Raw genomic sequence first — 16,619 nt, 5'->3', positions numbered from 1 at the left:
GACTAGGTTAGAAATAAATCAAGAATAAATAGTAAATTAATCAAGAAAATTATGAAAAATTAAACTAAATAAGATGGGGTCATGACATCATCATCCCCCAAAAAGATTTTAAAAATAAAGAAAATTGGTATATAAATTAATTAAAATAAAACAAAGGTCAAACCAAAAGTCAATTAATGAGACTAGGTTAGAAATAAATCAATAATAAATAGTAAATTAATCAAGAAAATTATGAAAAATTAAACTAAATAAGGTGGGGTTAGGACATCATCATACCCCAAAAAGATTTTAAAAATAACGAAAATTGGTACATAAATTAATTAAAATAAAACAGAGGTCAAACCAAAAGTCAATTAATGAGACTAGGTTAGAAATAAATCAAGAATAAATAGTAAATTAATCAAGAAAATTATGAAAAATTATTCTAAATAAGGTGGGGTCAGGACATCATCATCCCCCAAGAATATTTTAAAAATAACGAAAATTGGTATATAAATTAATTAAAATTAAACAGAGGTCAAACCAAAAGTCAATTAATGAGACTAGGTTAGAAATAAATCAAGAATAAATTGAAAATGTGAAATAAAATTCCAAGAAAAGGTCATGTTGACGATGAGACAGTGGTCAACCTTCATCCCAAAAATCAAATGCTAACAATAATTTTAAGTCATAAAAATAAAATCAATAATAAAAAGTGTGTTAAAATGGACCTGTTAGAATAAATAATTAAATAAAATATTAATATTAAAAAAATACGAAAATAAAAATTATATAAAATTAAATAAAATGTTAAGAAAAGTTAAAAATATTTTTGGGTAATTTTATGGACGAATAAAATATTTTAAATAAGAAAAAGAAATACGAAAATAGAAGGATTAATAGTGATGAACATGGTAAGCAAGCGTAGATATATCAAAACATGGCCATGGAAGAGATGATTACCTAATGGAAAATAGAAGTGGAATGTAATCTGATATGTGATGAAGCTTTGCCTCCTTGCCACGAAATTTCAATGCTCCTTTAGGGTTAGGGTTTTAGCTTCTTAAATAGGGTGGATTAGGTGTTCTCATGGGCTTTTTAATAAGTGATTTATCCATAAAAATAAAAGTATGAAGTGAGGTGTAAAATGTTGTTATTTTGGGACAAACTTAAGTGAATGGATGTCCAATGCATGGCCAAAAGAGGTAAAAAACGTGACTGGTTTGTGCAGCGCAGCATGCTTAGAAAATCTGATTGGGTCAGCCAGGCCCAAAATCTGCCTAGAAAATCAAGTCATGGTGCCCACTTTAAATGAATGTATCTCTCAAACCATGGATCCAAATGAGATGATTCCAAAAGGAAGTGAAAGAGGACATGGCAAGATACAATTGTTGTGAAGAAAGTATTTTCAAATAATGCCTTGAAGGGCAAGAAAACTGGCCAAGAAGTCTTGACAAATTTTGAAGATTTTGGACTTAGAAATTTTTCTAAGTGTCCTAAAAAAATGTCTCACTTTGACTAAGCATAACTTTCTCAATTCTAATCTAAATGGAGCAAACTCATATCTCTAGAAAGCTTGGAACAAGAGGAACAACTTTCATGTTGGATAAAGTTTCAAATGGAGCTTTTATCTTGATGCAAAATGGGCTTAAAGTGAGTGCAACGATCATGAAAACTTGCCCTAAATGGAAAGTCAACCATTTCCAAATTAAGTAACTTTTCCAATTCCTGATTAAATGATGAATCCATGATCCAACCTTGATCAAATTTCACATGTAGGATCCCCTAGGCATGGATTTTGAGATTCCACTCTCAAAATGTCAGGAGTTGACTTTTCTGGCCCCACCATTGACTTTTCCCAAACTGTCTGATTCCCGATTCCATTGATCAATTGAAGCACTTCTAGCTCAAATAAAGAGCTTATTTTTTGTATGTAGACCCTTGTGGACATATGGAGGGCCATGGAAAATTGTTTCACCCAAAGAATCAGAAATAAACTGATTTTATACCAAACCCTAGTTTTAGGGCAAAATGATCAAGAACTGATTGCACTGATTGCCAATGGATCTTTCTGAGATAATTGTGATTCTTCCTAGGCCAAGATGCCTCTCTAATCATGACATGGATGAGCTCCTCTACTTCCAACCAAACATTTCCTGTTGCAGGTAGCCATGAAACCCTAATTTCTGATTAAATCCAGATGAACACTCTGATAACTTTGAATCCTTCACTGATGAACTGAGGACCATAATAAGATACTTGGACCCCCCTGAGACCCTTGAGACTTATATACTTAGAAAATGAAGTCCAATTCTCAATCTTTCTTTGTGTGGGCTCCTTCGGTTAAGGAGTGATCGATCAAATTCTGATCTCCATGTCACTAATGCAGTATGCAATGAGTATGACCTAATATGATGCTAATGAAGTGTAAAACATAATCCCATGCTTCCAGGAAAAATGAAGGGTAAATTTTGGGGTATTACAACTATTGCTTAACATAGCGCTAAATTGTTGACACAAAAGGCATAACATTCTAGTAAGTGAGATTGTAAGTCTCCCCTCTTTCATGGTATTGTATGGAAACTTGGTCTTTTTTCCTTCCTTTGGAAGATGTCTTGGTTCAAGGATCCATGCTTGTGATAAGTGGGTTGAGTGTTCTCCAAAGAATGACTTAAACAAAACAAAAAGTAAAAGCAATACTAACTTCTAATCAACTAACAACTAACATTTAATTTCAAGCCATTTACTTTTATGCACTTTAATTTTAAGTCTTATTTCATTTGCCATTATTCATACCATTCAATTTGTTTACTTTTAATGCCATTTTCACTTTGCTCATTTGAGCCATATCTTGTGAATATATTGTGTTTGTATATACTTGTTTGTGTTTATGGTCTTTTGACCTTAATGTACATAATAACAACAAAAACCCTAAAAGATATTTTGTGTGGATTGTTGGTTTGCTCTGAGACATTGGACTTAGAATTAGGCAACACTCCCTATGCAAAAGGACTTGGCCAATGCCAACTTTCATGAAACCAAGTGCTTGTGAAGTGAACTTTCATTTGATACAAGTATTGAAGATCCATTTGAGTTCATCTGCAACATATTGAAGCTGTTATTTTGAACTTGTACCCAATGCCTATCTTTGAAGTCATCTGATACATGTGGAATTATGAAGAAGATCATGGAGTTGCTAAGCTTGGATGTGGATATCTTTATTTGATGCCTTTCTCTTCATCTTGCTATTTGTGTATTGATATGCTTGATTCTAAAGTCCAAGGGAAATTTGGGTTTCTATATGACATTCTTGTCTTTTGGATTGCAACTCATTGGTCAGATCTTTTCAACTCTCAACTTTTAAATTTGTGCTTAGGATTAGTATCTTCATCTCCTCCCCATTTCTTTAATTTTAAATCTCTCCCTCCTTTTAAAATATTCTTTGTTTGTGATTTCTAAACTTTGACCATATTGCAAATTAGAAACTTTGGCCTTATGCCATTGCATTTTCAAACTCACTTTCTTAATCAAACTTGTAAATGAATTTAACTATACTTGACTGAAAATTTCAAAAGCCAAAAAGAACTAACAATCATTCAAACATTTTTAGGCCTCTTGTGCCTTTGTTAAATTAAAATTTTTGTTAAAAGCAACTCATTCACTTTGAAATTTTTACCACGAACTACGAGGTTTTAATCCCTCATTTTTATGTTGGTACGTAGGCACAAATCTGAAGGTCTTGTCAAACACAAAAATAATTAATGAATTCTTTCCTCATCCCTCCACTCTATTTATTTCAAACATCATTTTATACAAAAACACATATGCACACAAAAAAGGGCTCCCTAGGAGTACCTAGGACACTTTAGGTGCTAACACCTTTCCTTTGTGTAACCAACCCCCTTACCTATAATCTTTGGCATTTTATTAGTTTTGATTTGAAAACTTCTTATTTTTGGATTTTGTTCGTACTTTTCCCTTTTCCCTTGGAAACAATAAAAGTGCAGTGGCGACTATGGTTTAATTGACGTCTAGCTTATCCATAGCTTGATGGTCATGAATTTACCGCTACATAAATTAAGTGGTGACTCTACTGGGGAGTAGTCTCCAGTGGGTTTAGCCTACTTTTTTGTGTGTATATAATTGTATATTTGATGTATGTATATTTGTTTGTATGATATAATCTGCTTGTTGTGCTTGGTGATGTCTGAGTGGTGAGATAAGTTCAAACCCGAACTTGAGTGTAATTAAGATAGAAGGATGGTATAGTCATGTTCGACTTGTGTGGAGTAGTCCTCAACAATTTGGCTTGAGACCCATCTACTCAGTGGATACCCTTTTGGAGTTATGAATGTCACACAAGTTATTTGTGGTTAGGCATTACTACCTCTAATTTGGGGTTCGAGAAGCTGAGGACCGTAGAACATTTAACCCATCTTGGCCTATTTAAGATGTAGTGCGGAGGCTGTTCAAGTGTAGACTTGATAATAGTTGTTACGCGATACTACACTCAGACAAGTTTCTATTGAGAATATTATGGGTTGATGAGTCAGTCATCCTAACCTGTAATATCCGATAGATGGAATTAAGACTCTTCGAACTTTTAGAACATGATCTACAGGTTTTTATCCTTAGTTCACTCCTTTGGGATGGTTCTTACCCAGACTCCATGCTTGTGACTCACAACAAACCCTTGATTCTTTGTTGATACAATAAAATCTTGTCAATATCAATGGAACTTGCGTGTTGATAAGGTGTAAACCATAATCCACCAAAATGGATGATTGATCTTGACAATGACTTGATTCATCCCTTGACCTTTGTTTGTTCGCATTGTGTGTGATCCCATATTTGTGATTGTTGCATTCATGCATTCATGTCCATCATAACATTCATCACATGAAAATTTCAAGGAACTGAGGTCTTATTTGCAAATATTTTTAGACCACAGATTGTGGACGAAGGAACACTAAGAAGTACAGTTTCAGATGTCCCGATTTGGAAGATTTAAGGAAGCTATCATCTTTTATATTAGATCCCTTGGACTTCAAGGAACGTTATGGGAAGCTTCTGTCTATCTTGTCTACTGATGTGGTTGAAGGACTTCTGAGTGTCTTGGTTCAGTTTTATGTTTCTCTCTACCATTGCTTCACTTTTCCTGATTATCAGCTTGTGCCTACGTTAGAGGAGTATGCCTATCTCTTGGGAATACCTGTTTCTGACAAAGTGTCTTTTAGTGGATTGGAAGAGATTCCCATATCTCATATTATAGCTGAAGCTCTTCACTTGAAGAAGTATGAGATAGAGGCTCGTTGGGTAAAGAAAGGAGGATTGTTTAGATTGACTTATGAGTTCCTCATCAAGGAAGCTACTTCCTTTGCTCAAGCCGGTAGGGTGGATTCTTTTGAAGATATCTTTGTGTTTCTCATCTATGGTTTAGCCTTGTTCCATAACATTGACGGTTTTGTTGATGTTAACGCCATTAGAATTTTCTTGATTGGTAATCTTGTGCCTAGTTTGTTGGGTGATATGTATTTCTCTTTTCATCTAAGGAATTCTAAGGGTGGTGGGACAATCGTCTGTTGCATTCCTCTTCTGTACAAATGGTTTATTTCGCACTTGCCTCAGAGACTTATGTCTCTCACTATGGGCGGTGGTGATTATTCTAGATAACAAGCTAAGCGTCTTGCGTCCAAAATAATCAGAGTAAGGGTAAGAATGCTCAATTCTCACTCATTCTCCACCACTTAAGGCTCGTGGCGCACAATAATAATCATGATTATTAAGTATTTTTTAATTTGGCTAAGAAAATGCCACTTGACGTTGAATCAATGGTTTATTTTATTTTGATTATGAAATTTGGCTTATGCAACATGAATGCAAAGTAACCAACAAGAAATTAAAGAGTCTCAATGTAAGGTAGCTCAAGAGAAAACCTTTTGTGTGCAAAAGTGATCTAAGCTAAACAAAGGATAATGGTCTTACAAACATGTGCCCCTAAGGTGGTGCCATGATGTCATTCTTACAACATGAATGTAAGTTACAAATAAAATCCAACATTTACAAAGTATCACAAAGATAAGGGAAAGACCTCCAAGCAAGGGTCCTAAAATGAAATCCTCTAAGTCCAAGTTGATTAAGAGTGGAATGAATATTTTTGTCTTATCATTTCATCATGTTTTTGTTGTTTTTAATGTTTGATGACAATAAAATAAATAACAAGTAAACAAACATGCATGATAAATTTGTACAATGATGATGATGATGAGTACTTTAATGTAAATTACAAGGTAATGACATAAAAGTAAATTACAAGATAAAGGAATAATATCACAATAATAATGGTTAGTGAATATAAATGATATAAAACAAATATAAATCAATAATACCAAAATCACAATAACAAAGTTTAATGATAAACAAAATTAATGAAGTATAAATTAGTGGTTAGTAACATGTACAAAAATGAATATTTTTTAAGACTATTTTCTTAGGTCAAAAAGACTTAAAATATGACACATTAAGGGATAGCTTATCATTGATGCAAAGTATTGAAGATGATTAAAAAATCAACTAACAATAGATTTGTTACAAAAAAAAGTTATGCAGCCTTAAGTCCATCTATTAATATTTTAAAAAAAATGATTTGTTCTTTTTCTTTTGTTTTTATTCCTCTTTTATTTAACAAGATAATAAGGTAGTAAATATATTAGCATAATTTAAATGATATAGTTAGATAACAATAAACATAAACATAAATACTTGAAATAAAGTGAACAATAAAATAAATTGCAAAAAAATAAAGTGCAATAATATAAATTTTAGAAGTTAGTAGTTAGTGAACATAAACATAAAGTAAATGAAATAAAATGAACAATAAAATAAATTGTAAGGAATTAAAGTGCAATAATATAAATGTTAGGAGTTAGTAATTAGTAGTTAGTAACAATAAGCAAATGGATTAGCAAATTAATGTAAGGACATGGTTTCATCTATGCATCAAATGACCCAAATATGGTTAGAATAGAGGTAATCTATCAATGCCTCAAAGTATCATGAATGATCTATTGATCAACCATTAATAGGTTTGAAACATTGAAGATTTAATCAACTCTAAACAACCATGGTCATGATCTAATAGACCTCATCAACCAAACCAATACAACAACAAGTCTACAATAAAAGAAAATAATAACCCACACAAAGCAACCACAAAAAGGTGAACAAAAAGATAGTAAGAGTAAAAAATCTCAAAAAAAAAGTGAGTAAACCAAAGTCAATCATTTTTGCAAGCTTGAATCTAAATCATCTCAAAAGACCAACCAAGAACAAGCAACCATTTTTAATCAAAAAAAGAACCAATAAGTTCAAAAGTTTAACTTAAAATCATTACCCACAAAATGTGAAAAAAAAACTAGGTAGAAATGGTGTTGAGCTTGAAAGTGAAGCAATGGGTTTGGGATGAAAATATTTGTGGTGAAAGCTTAGTAAAGATGTTGAGTTATGAGTGTTAGAAAGTGAGAAATTTTGAGGAAATAAATATGAAAATAGAAAAAAGTTGGTGGTTGTGACTTTTGGGAGAGAAAGTTTTTTTTTTTGTTTTGATTTAGGTTTGGAGAAGAGGGGTTGGATGATATTTTTTCAAAATTTTTGGGGGCTAGAAAACATGAAAAATGAGGGGGAATAGTGCATCTATCTATAGGGAAAGAAAGTGGGAAAGTAGGGGGAACCAAATACCCTTTGTGCAAAAAAAAGGCTTATTTTTGGTGTCTGCGCAGGGAAAATCGATTTACCTAATTGGGTAAATCGATTTCCCTATTTTTTTATTTTTTTATTTTATTTTTAAATTCATGTCTTTAGCCCATGCAATATGCCTTTGGTTATGAATGTTAATATAATTATGGTGATGGAGCATGAATAAATGTATGTGTAATAGGATCATAGATCTGATGAAAGTTGTTTCGGGGTAGGGTGAATTTTGGGGTATGACAGCTGCCCCTATTTAATTTTCTCGGACCTGAATATATGGATAGCGACGGCTTCCAATGTGTTTAAGGTAAGAGAGAATTAAATACTAATGGGAGTAACCAGAAATTTGGCTGTCGGAGAATGTTAGAATTTGTTAGGGATTATGTGTGGTTGTGATGATTATGCATGCAATGTGATGTATGCACCCTAAGTATCTTCTTAATGAGAGAACTTTGATGTGAAAATCCCAAGAACAAAATTAAGGGAATAAAACTTCACTAGGGAATAAGAACAATGGTGACTGTTCCTAGCAATGGCCGGGGAAAAACAACATGGTGTTTCTTAGCAACGACTGGAACATCTAACATGTATTGGGGGTCAAACAAACGAATTCAGGGATGATTCTTAGCAATGGCTAGGATACCCGACTTAGGGGGGATGATAAATGATTTCAAATGTTTTCAGTCTATCGGGATACCCATTTTTGCATAAGTTTCCCTTTCGGGTTTTCAACATATCGGGCTATATATTTTTTTAAGCATAGTATTTTTTGACTGCATCCGCATTCACCGGGGATGGAAGATCTTCACCATCCATATTTGCAAGGATCAAGGCTCCTCCGGAGAAGACCTTTCTTACAACATATGGACCTTCGTATTTGGCGTCCATTTTCCCCTTAGGTCAGTATGGGTTGGAAGAATCTTCTTCAATACGAGGTCTCCGGCCTTTAGGCTGCAGGGGAAAACCTTTTTGTCATGTGCCTTCTTAATGCGCTTTTGATAGAGTTGGCCATGGCAGATGGATGCTAAGCGCTTCTCATCAATGAGGTTTAGTTGGTCAAATCGAGCTTGTACCCACTCAGACTTATCAAGCTTAACATCTGTCAAAATCCTTAAGGAAGGAATCTCTACTTCGACCGGTAAGACTGCATCCATGCCGTACACAAGGGAGAAGGGAGTTGCCCCAGTGGAAGTGCGTACGGAAGTATGATAGCCGTGTAATGCGAATGGGAGCATTTCGTGCCAATCTTTGTAGGTTTCCACCATCTTTTGCACGATCTTCTTGATGTTTTTGTTAGCTGCCTCAACAACGCCATTAATCTTAGGCCTATAAGGCGATGAGTTGTGGTGGTCGATCTTGAAATTTTAGCATAACTCTTTCATCATTTTATTATTGAGGTTAGATCCATTATCAGTAATGATCTTGTTGGGGACCCCATAACGGAAGATGATTTCTTTCCTGAGGTATTGAGTTACCACTTGTCTGGTAACGTTGGCTTATGAGGCTGCTTCTACCCATTTTGTGAAATAGTCAATGGCTACAAGGATGAAGTGGTGTTCGTTCGAGGCAGTTGGCTCTATGTGTTCGATCACGTCAATGCCTCACATGGCGAAAGGCCAAGGTGATGTTAAGACATTGAGAGACGTTAGTGACACATGGATCTGGCACTTGTGGCAGGTTTGGACGTGGCGATGACAGTCAATCTCCATAGTCATCCAGTAGTATCCGACCCTTAAAATTTTCTTCACCATAGTGCTCCCACTGGCATGCGTCCCACAGGATCCTTCATGAATTTCCATTATAATCTGGTTTGCTTCTTGCTTGTTCACACATCTAAGCAAAACCGAATCATAATTTCTCTTGTATAATACCCTCCACTTAAGAAGAATTTGGATGACAATTTTCGAAGATACTTCTTGTCGGTGATGGATGCATCCGCAGGATACTCTTAGTTCTCTAAGAATTTCATGATGTCATAGAACCAAGGATGACCGTCAATTTCGTCTTCTGTTTCTAGACAGTAAGCAGGTTCGTCTAAGTAGTTCAAGTGAAAGGACGGTGCTTCATTCTTCCACTTAACTTTAAACATGGACGCCAAAGTTGCCAAAGCGTTAGCTAGCTGATTCTCTTCTCGAGGGATATGGTGGAATGTACTTTCATCGAGTAGGGGACTAGTTTTAAGACATGGTCTTTGTAAGGAATAAGCTTATGATCTCTAGTATCCCAATCTCCTTTGACTTGGTTGATTACCAAGGCTAAATCTACATAGACTTCCAGGATTTTGATTCTAAGATCGATAGCAGCTTCAATACCAAAGATACAAGCCTCGTATTCAGCCATATTGTTTGTACATTCAAAACATAATCGGGCGGTGAAAGGGAGGTGGATATTAGTTGAAGAAGTGATTACTGCCCCAACGCCATTGCCATGAGCATTAGAAGCTCCATCAAAAACCATGGTCCATCGGGATCCAGGCTCGGGTCCTTCCTCAGGAGTGGGGACGTTGCAATCCCTAATCAACATGATATCCTCGTCGGGGAATTCAAAACGCATAGACTGATAGTCCTCCAAGGGCTGTTGTGCAAGATAATCAGACAATACACTCCCTTTGATGGCCTTTTGAGTGACATGTTGGATATCATACTCGGTTAAAGCCATTTGCCATCGGGCTACTCTACTGGTTAGAGTCGGCTTCTCAAAGATGTATTTGACAGGATCCATCTTAGAGATCAACAATGTCGTATGCGTGAGCATGTATTGTCTTAAACGTTTGCCAGCCCATGCTAGTGTGCAACAAGTCTTTTCAAGCATCGAATACCTACTCTCGCAATCAGTGAACTTCTTGCTCAAGTAGTATATTGCATGCTGTTTTCTACCAGTCTCGTCATGTTGGCCGAGGACACAACCCATTGATCCTTCGAGAATGGTGAGATATATGATTAATGGTCTACTAGGTACAGGAGGCATCAACACAGAAGGTTCTTGCAAATATTCCTTTATTTTCTCAAATGCGTCTTGGCAGTCATTGTTCCAAATGATGGCTTGATCCTTTCGAAGAAGTTTGAAGATTGGATCACAAGTGGCAGTGAGGTGAGATATGAACCTAGCAATGTAGTTCAATCTACCTAGGAATCCTCGGACTTCCTTCTCGGTTTTGGGTGCAGGCATAGCTTGTATGTCCTTTACTTTCTCGGTATCTACTTTGATGCCACGTTGACTGACGATAAAACCTAACAATTTGCCGGATCTTACCCCAAATGTGCATTTGTTGGGATTAAGCCTCAATTTGAACTTCCTCAGCCTCTCAAACAGCTTTTCTAGATTGACAAGGTGTTCTTCTTCGGTTTGAGACTTGGCTATCATGTCGTCGACGTAGACCTCAAACTCTTTATGGATCATATCGTGAAAGAGAGTGACCATGGCTCGTTGGTATGTGGCGCCGACGTTCTTCAATCCAAAAGGCATCACCTTGTAGCAGAAGATGCCCCATGGTGTTATGAAAGTGGTTTTCTCCATATCTTCTTGAGCCATGTGGACCTGGTTATAATCGGAGAAACCATCCATAAAAGAGAAAACAGAGAACTGAGCGGTATTATCTACTAGCACGTCAATGTGTGGCAGTGGAAAGTCATCTTTGGGACTTGCTCTATTTAGATCTCTATAATCTATGCACATTCTTACTTTTCCATCCTTCTTAGGTACAACCACAGTGTTAGATATCCATTGAGGATAATTGGAGACCGCTAGGAAGTCGGCATTGAGCTGATTTTGTACCTCCTCCTTGATTTTCATAGCTATGTCAGGACGGGTCCTTCGTAGCTTTTGCTTTACTGGAGGGCATTCTTCTTTAAGGGGTAGATGGTGGACCACAATGTTAGTATCGAGGTCGGGCATATCTTGGTATGACCATGCAAACACATCTTTGTATTCCTTCAAGAGCTCAATCAAATATGTCTTCTCCTCGTCTTGTAGAGCGGAGCCGACTCGGACTTCTTTCGCTTCCTCATCTGTCCCAAGGTTAATCACTTCCACTGATTTTTCGTGCGGCTGGATGACTTTTTCCTCCTGCTTGAGCAGCCTTGCCAATTCTTCTGGGAGTTCGGCCTCTTCCTCACACTCTTCATCGGCTTGATTAATCGGGTTGTCAAAGTCGTATGAGACCGTAGTAGAATTGCCATTGGTGGTTGTCGAGGATGATCTGCATGATTTAAGGTCCACGCTTTTATTGGTATGAAGGAAAGGATGATTTGAAAAGATTTTTTTTAAAAAAAAAAGAAAAAGAAAAATGCCATTTAAAAAAGGTGAAATAAATAAATGAAAGGCAAGGATCTCAAAATTGATTGCGAACATGAACCTTTTTCATTAATGATTAATAAGGAAATTTGATGAGGCCCTACAAATGATTCCCTCATGCCTTGGGATTGACATGGGTTCTTTTGATAAAAAGGAAGGAAAACAACATTGGTAATTACATTTCAATCAAGGTTACTTTAGGTATTTCAATCTCGGTCCATTTGGTGGCACCATTTCCATCAGTCTTTGTGAAGATCAACCCATCATCTTCTTCTTCTTCTTCCACGACACAGAAGTTGTCATCAAGGTAACTAGCACTTGAGAAGTTTTCGGATAGCGGGAGCACTGATCCCCTTGTAGCTATCGGCGCGGGCTTCTTCAAATTCTGGGAGTTGTATCCTAAACCGGTACGGTCCTTGTTGGCAGGAAGTTCAAGCAATCTTCCCCATCCTTGGGGGTGTTCATCCTTTATGATTGTCAGGGAATCTTTAAGAGATGCCATTGGAGATTCGACATCTTTTGATTCAGCCCTTGTTGGGCAAACCATTTCAACATTGATAACTTCAAATGATTGGAATGGGATTTCCCTCATCTCCCCTTCTCCTTCAACGTGTCAGAAAGATGCGAGGTGACTTACCACAATGTCCTCCTCACCCTCGACAACAACTAGTTTATCATCAACTAAGAATTTCAATTTTTGGTGGAGTGTTGAAGTGACTGCACCAGCTGAATGGATCCAAGGCCTCCCAAGCAGATAACTGTAGGCTGGATAGATATCCGTTACGAAGAAAGTGATAAGGAAAGTATGAGGACCAATCTTCATAGGTAAGTTCACCTCACCGATTACAGTCCTTCTAGTCCCATCAAATGCTCTTATTATAAGCTCACTCGGCTTCATTACAAGTCCTTCAACAGTTAGTTTAGCAAAGGAGCTCTTAGGAATCACATTGAGGGAAGACCCAGTGTCTACCAAAACTCTTGATAAGACTGTGCCCACACACTCAATAGAAATATGGAGAGCCTTGTTATGATTCCTCCCCTCGACGGGAAGCTCTTCATCACTGAAACCCATGCTTAAGCTAGTAGCGATATTGTTAACTACTCCTTCAAACTGAAAAACATATATCTCTTGCGGTACGTGAGCTGTCCTCAGAGATTTTACCAAAGCATCCCTATGGGCCTCCGAGCACATTAATAAAGATAACATTGAGATCTTCGAGGGTGTCTGGTTAAGCTGATCAACTACTCGATAATCACTCTTCTTGATAATGCGTAAGAACTCGTCTACTTCATTGGAAGGTACATGGTCTTGTCTTTGTTGAGCGTCATCAATTTGTTTGCCTTTATCTGAAGTTGAAGGATTGATAGTTCCAATTGGAGTGGGTGTCGGTGCAAATATCCTTCCACTTCTCATGATCCCGCTAGTTCCGGTGATATTGATCATTGGATCACTAGACTTTAACGGTTCTTCTTGAATCCTCTGACCATGAATGTAGACTGAGGTGTCATACATCCATGGGACTGCCTTGGTGTCAACATATGGGAATGGTGTGGGAACTGTTATTATGATTGGAGTAACGGGATTTGTCGATAGAGTTAACTGAGAGAAGTCATATGGAATTTTTAGAGGAGGGACTTCGTCGTATGGTATCTCGAGGGTAGACACATTTTCCTTTGTGGACGGGCAGTCTACCACCAAGATCCCTTGGTCCATTAATTGTTGTATGACAGACTTCAATGTTCTACATTATTGCGGGTTAATCATACAGTGTTCACAGTCATTACTACAGATGGGAAAGGCATTATCCTTCATTAAAGCATTCTTGATCTCGATGAGTGGTGTTTTTAACTCGTCCACACAGGACATCAATCTCCTTCCATTTCAGCTTCCATCAAATTCACGGATGCATTGTTGTGAGGGGGCATCGGGTTATTATTTACATTCAGCCTCTTGGGGGCGAACGTGATTGCCTTAGAATCAATAAGATCTTGAACCTTGTACTTTAATGCTTTACAATTCTCGATCGAATGCCCAGGAGTGCCAGAATGAAATTCACAGCGGGCATTTGCATTATAACCGGGAGGAAGAACCGCTGGTGGGGGTCCTAACTCCCTTAGTTGTACAAGTGTTCCCCTCAATAAATATGGTAGAATGTGGCTATAAGGCATGGGAAATGTGTCAAATCTTCTCTCGGGCCTTCGCATCCTTTGTTGTTAATGTTGATATTGTGGTTGTTGAAGTTGCGGTTGTTGTTGATACCATTATTGTTGTTGAGTTTGAACAGGAATTACAAATGGTTGTTGTTGACTTGGTTGGACGGGAGCTATGGCGGCTACTTGTGGATAACTGGGATTTCTTGTTTGAATGATGGAGGCGGCATTGGTCTCGCCTTCTCGTTTTTTACCGTAGGGAACAAAAGGTTTCTTCGATGCACAGAAGTACTGGCAGAGTTCTGGATCTTTCCCATTTTAATCATATTTTCTATTCTTTCACCGGCTAAGACTAGATCGGAAAATCCCGAAGAGGTGCTCCCTACCATTCTATCAAGGTATGGATCTTGCAGGTTTCCTATAAACATGTCTACCAGTTCTCTTTCTAGCAATGAGGGTTGTACCCTAGAAGCTAATTCTCTCCACCGCTGGGCATACTCTTTGAAGGACTCCTCAGACCTCTGAGTCAGATTTTGCAACTGCGTGCGATTAGGTGCCATATCAGTGTTGTACTGATAGTGCTTGAGGAATGCCTCAAGTTGCATGTACCAATCCAAAGATGCCCCACTGAGGGAATCCTGGAAAAAATGCATTAAAAGTTGATCATCGTTGGAATAGGAAACCATCTTTTGGCAGTATGCCCTAATGTGCGTCATAGGGTCGCTATTTCCCTTATATTTTTCAAAGTTCGGAACTTTGAACTTGGCCGGAATGATGACCCCAGGTACCAAGCACATTTCTTCCGCATCAAGGCTTAAAACATCAGTGCTCCCCATTGCCCATAGATTTTCCTCGATAGCCTTCACCTTTCTCTCCACCTCGTTGGTTGCTGAACCGAAGGCGTCATCCTGAGAAGCATCCCTTGGGCTGAAGAATGCATTGTGTTGGTCATCTGTCTCAAAAACATGAGGACGAGGATTGTCGTTTGCAACACCGTCGGGTGCATTAATGTTAATTGGAGGATCAACTTGAGGAACTGGAGTCGGAGTCTCGACCGCTGAAGGGGTAGGAGGATTGGTAGTACTGGCACGTTGGTTCATTTCTTCTTGCATTTTTGCCATAACCTCTTGGCCCTTGCGACTGCTTGAATAGTCTCCATTAACTACCGCATTTGGGACCGCATTTGAGATACTTCTTCCTTAAGGACAACTTGGTTCTCTTAAAGTTGCTCCATGACAGCTTGTCGACGTCCTTGTGTATCGTACCGAAAAGTCAGCTTTGGAGAGTGGTTCTGGTCAGAAAAAAGGGTGGATGGATGAGTTTTTTATGTTTTTGTGTTTCGAAAGATGCAAATGATGCATGAATTTTTTGTGTTAAAGCAAAGCTCTTTTTAGTTATTCATGTTTATTCATTGCAAACACTACTTGATGATTCACATTCACAATCATAAATAAAGGAAAACACAATAGAGAAAAATCACAACTTTCATTTATCCTTTGAAGGGAAAATAGACTGCAATACATAGAAGCTGCAAAATACAAGTAATGGAAGAAAATAAACCAACTAGATATCCACCCTAAAAGTAACCCCTTGAGACTTGCGGAGAGCCTCAATGTCGGTGATGAGTTCAACCATTGTTCTTTTGCAGAACTTGACAAAGTGGTAGACCTCTTTGGGGGTTTTATCTGGGCACATGATCAGATCCGCCTCCTTCAACTTATCGGGAAAGTCTTGAAGGGCATAGTTAGTTAATACTATCATGTTGGTGTACTTGTCCCTCCATTCTTTGTAAAGGGCTTGGATATTATGGATGATTTCGACCCTTTGAGCAATGGCAGCTTCGAATCCATGGCAACGCTCCTCCCAATGTCTGCAGTTGTTTTGCAATTCTACATAGGCTTGATCATAAATTCCCCTCTTCAAGTTCTTGATTTGCTTGCAAGCTCGTCCAAGGTTGATTTGCTCACACATAAAGCTTCGGTGAATATTTTCTTTCTCTAGTTGCTCCTTGGCTAGAAAGTTCTTATACTCTTTTAGAGTGGTCCTTAGTTCGAGAATCTGGGCCTCGTAATCTTCCCTCGCTTCTTTCTTCATGGAATTAGACCTCTCGACAGTACTTTCAAGGTCCTTGATGATTCTGGACGCTTGATCCAACTCTTTGTTGCGGAAGTCTAGCTCAGAATTAGCTCCTTGTAAAGCTACACCATCCCAAACTCTTTGTCCCTCGGCTAATCAGAGCCTTTTCTTGCTATCTTCAAAATTTTCACAGACTTGCTTACCCTTATCCTCCAAGACGTGGTTACGTTCCTTGGCACGATTCAGTTGGACTCATAGTTGAGTGTTTTCCAACTCGAGCTCTTTGATTTGGCTGGTAAGTTTGTCCATGTCCTCTTGTAGGATAGGCTCGGGCTCGGGCATCAACGAGAATGAAGAAGGATAAAAAAGAA

General features: G+C 37.7%; 1 protein-coding gene across 1 annotated transcript; it reads right to left on the bottom strand.

Annotated features, from left to right (window-relative positions):
• Positions 1-14,354: 14,354 nt before the first annotated feature.
• Positions 14,355-15,284, bottom strand: LOC127103178 (uncharacterized). The gene is made up of 2 exons (XM_051040455.1): positions 14,856-15,284; positions 14,355-14,711 (listed from the first exon to the last, which is right to left on the bottom strand). Exons 1-2 carry the CDS (start codon positions 15,282-15,284, stop codon positions 14,355-14,357), a joined length of 786 nt encoding a protein of 261 aa, XP_050896412.1.
• Between the last annotated feature and the right edge of the window lie 1,335 nt (positions 15,285-16,619).

Source organism: Lathyrus oleraceus, chromosome 7 (genome assembly GCF_024323335.1).
Source record: "Lathyrus oleraceus cultivar Zhongwan6 chromosome 7, CAAS_Psat_ZW6_1.0, whole genome shotgun sequence".
NCBI lineage: Eukaryota > Viridiplantae > Streptophyta > Magnoliopsida > Fabales > Fabaceae > Lathyrus > Lathyrus oleraceus.
The sequence above is the reverse complement of the archived record's forward strand: the minus strand, read 5'-3'. Positions and strand labels throughout refer to the sequence as shown.

Coding starts and splice junctions, on each gene's coding strand:
- LOC127103178 (XM_051040455.1), bottom strand. CDS start 15,284: ATGCAAGAAGAAATGAACCAACGTGCCAGTACTACCAATCCTCCTACC. Junction 14,712..14,855: donor GGGCATACTGCCAAAAGATG/GTTTCCTATTCC, acceptor AATCGCACGCAG/TTGCAAAATCTGACTCAGAG.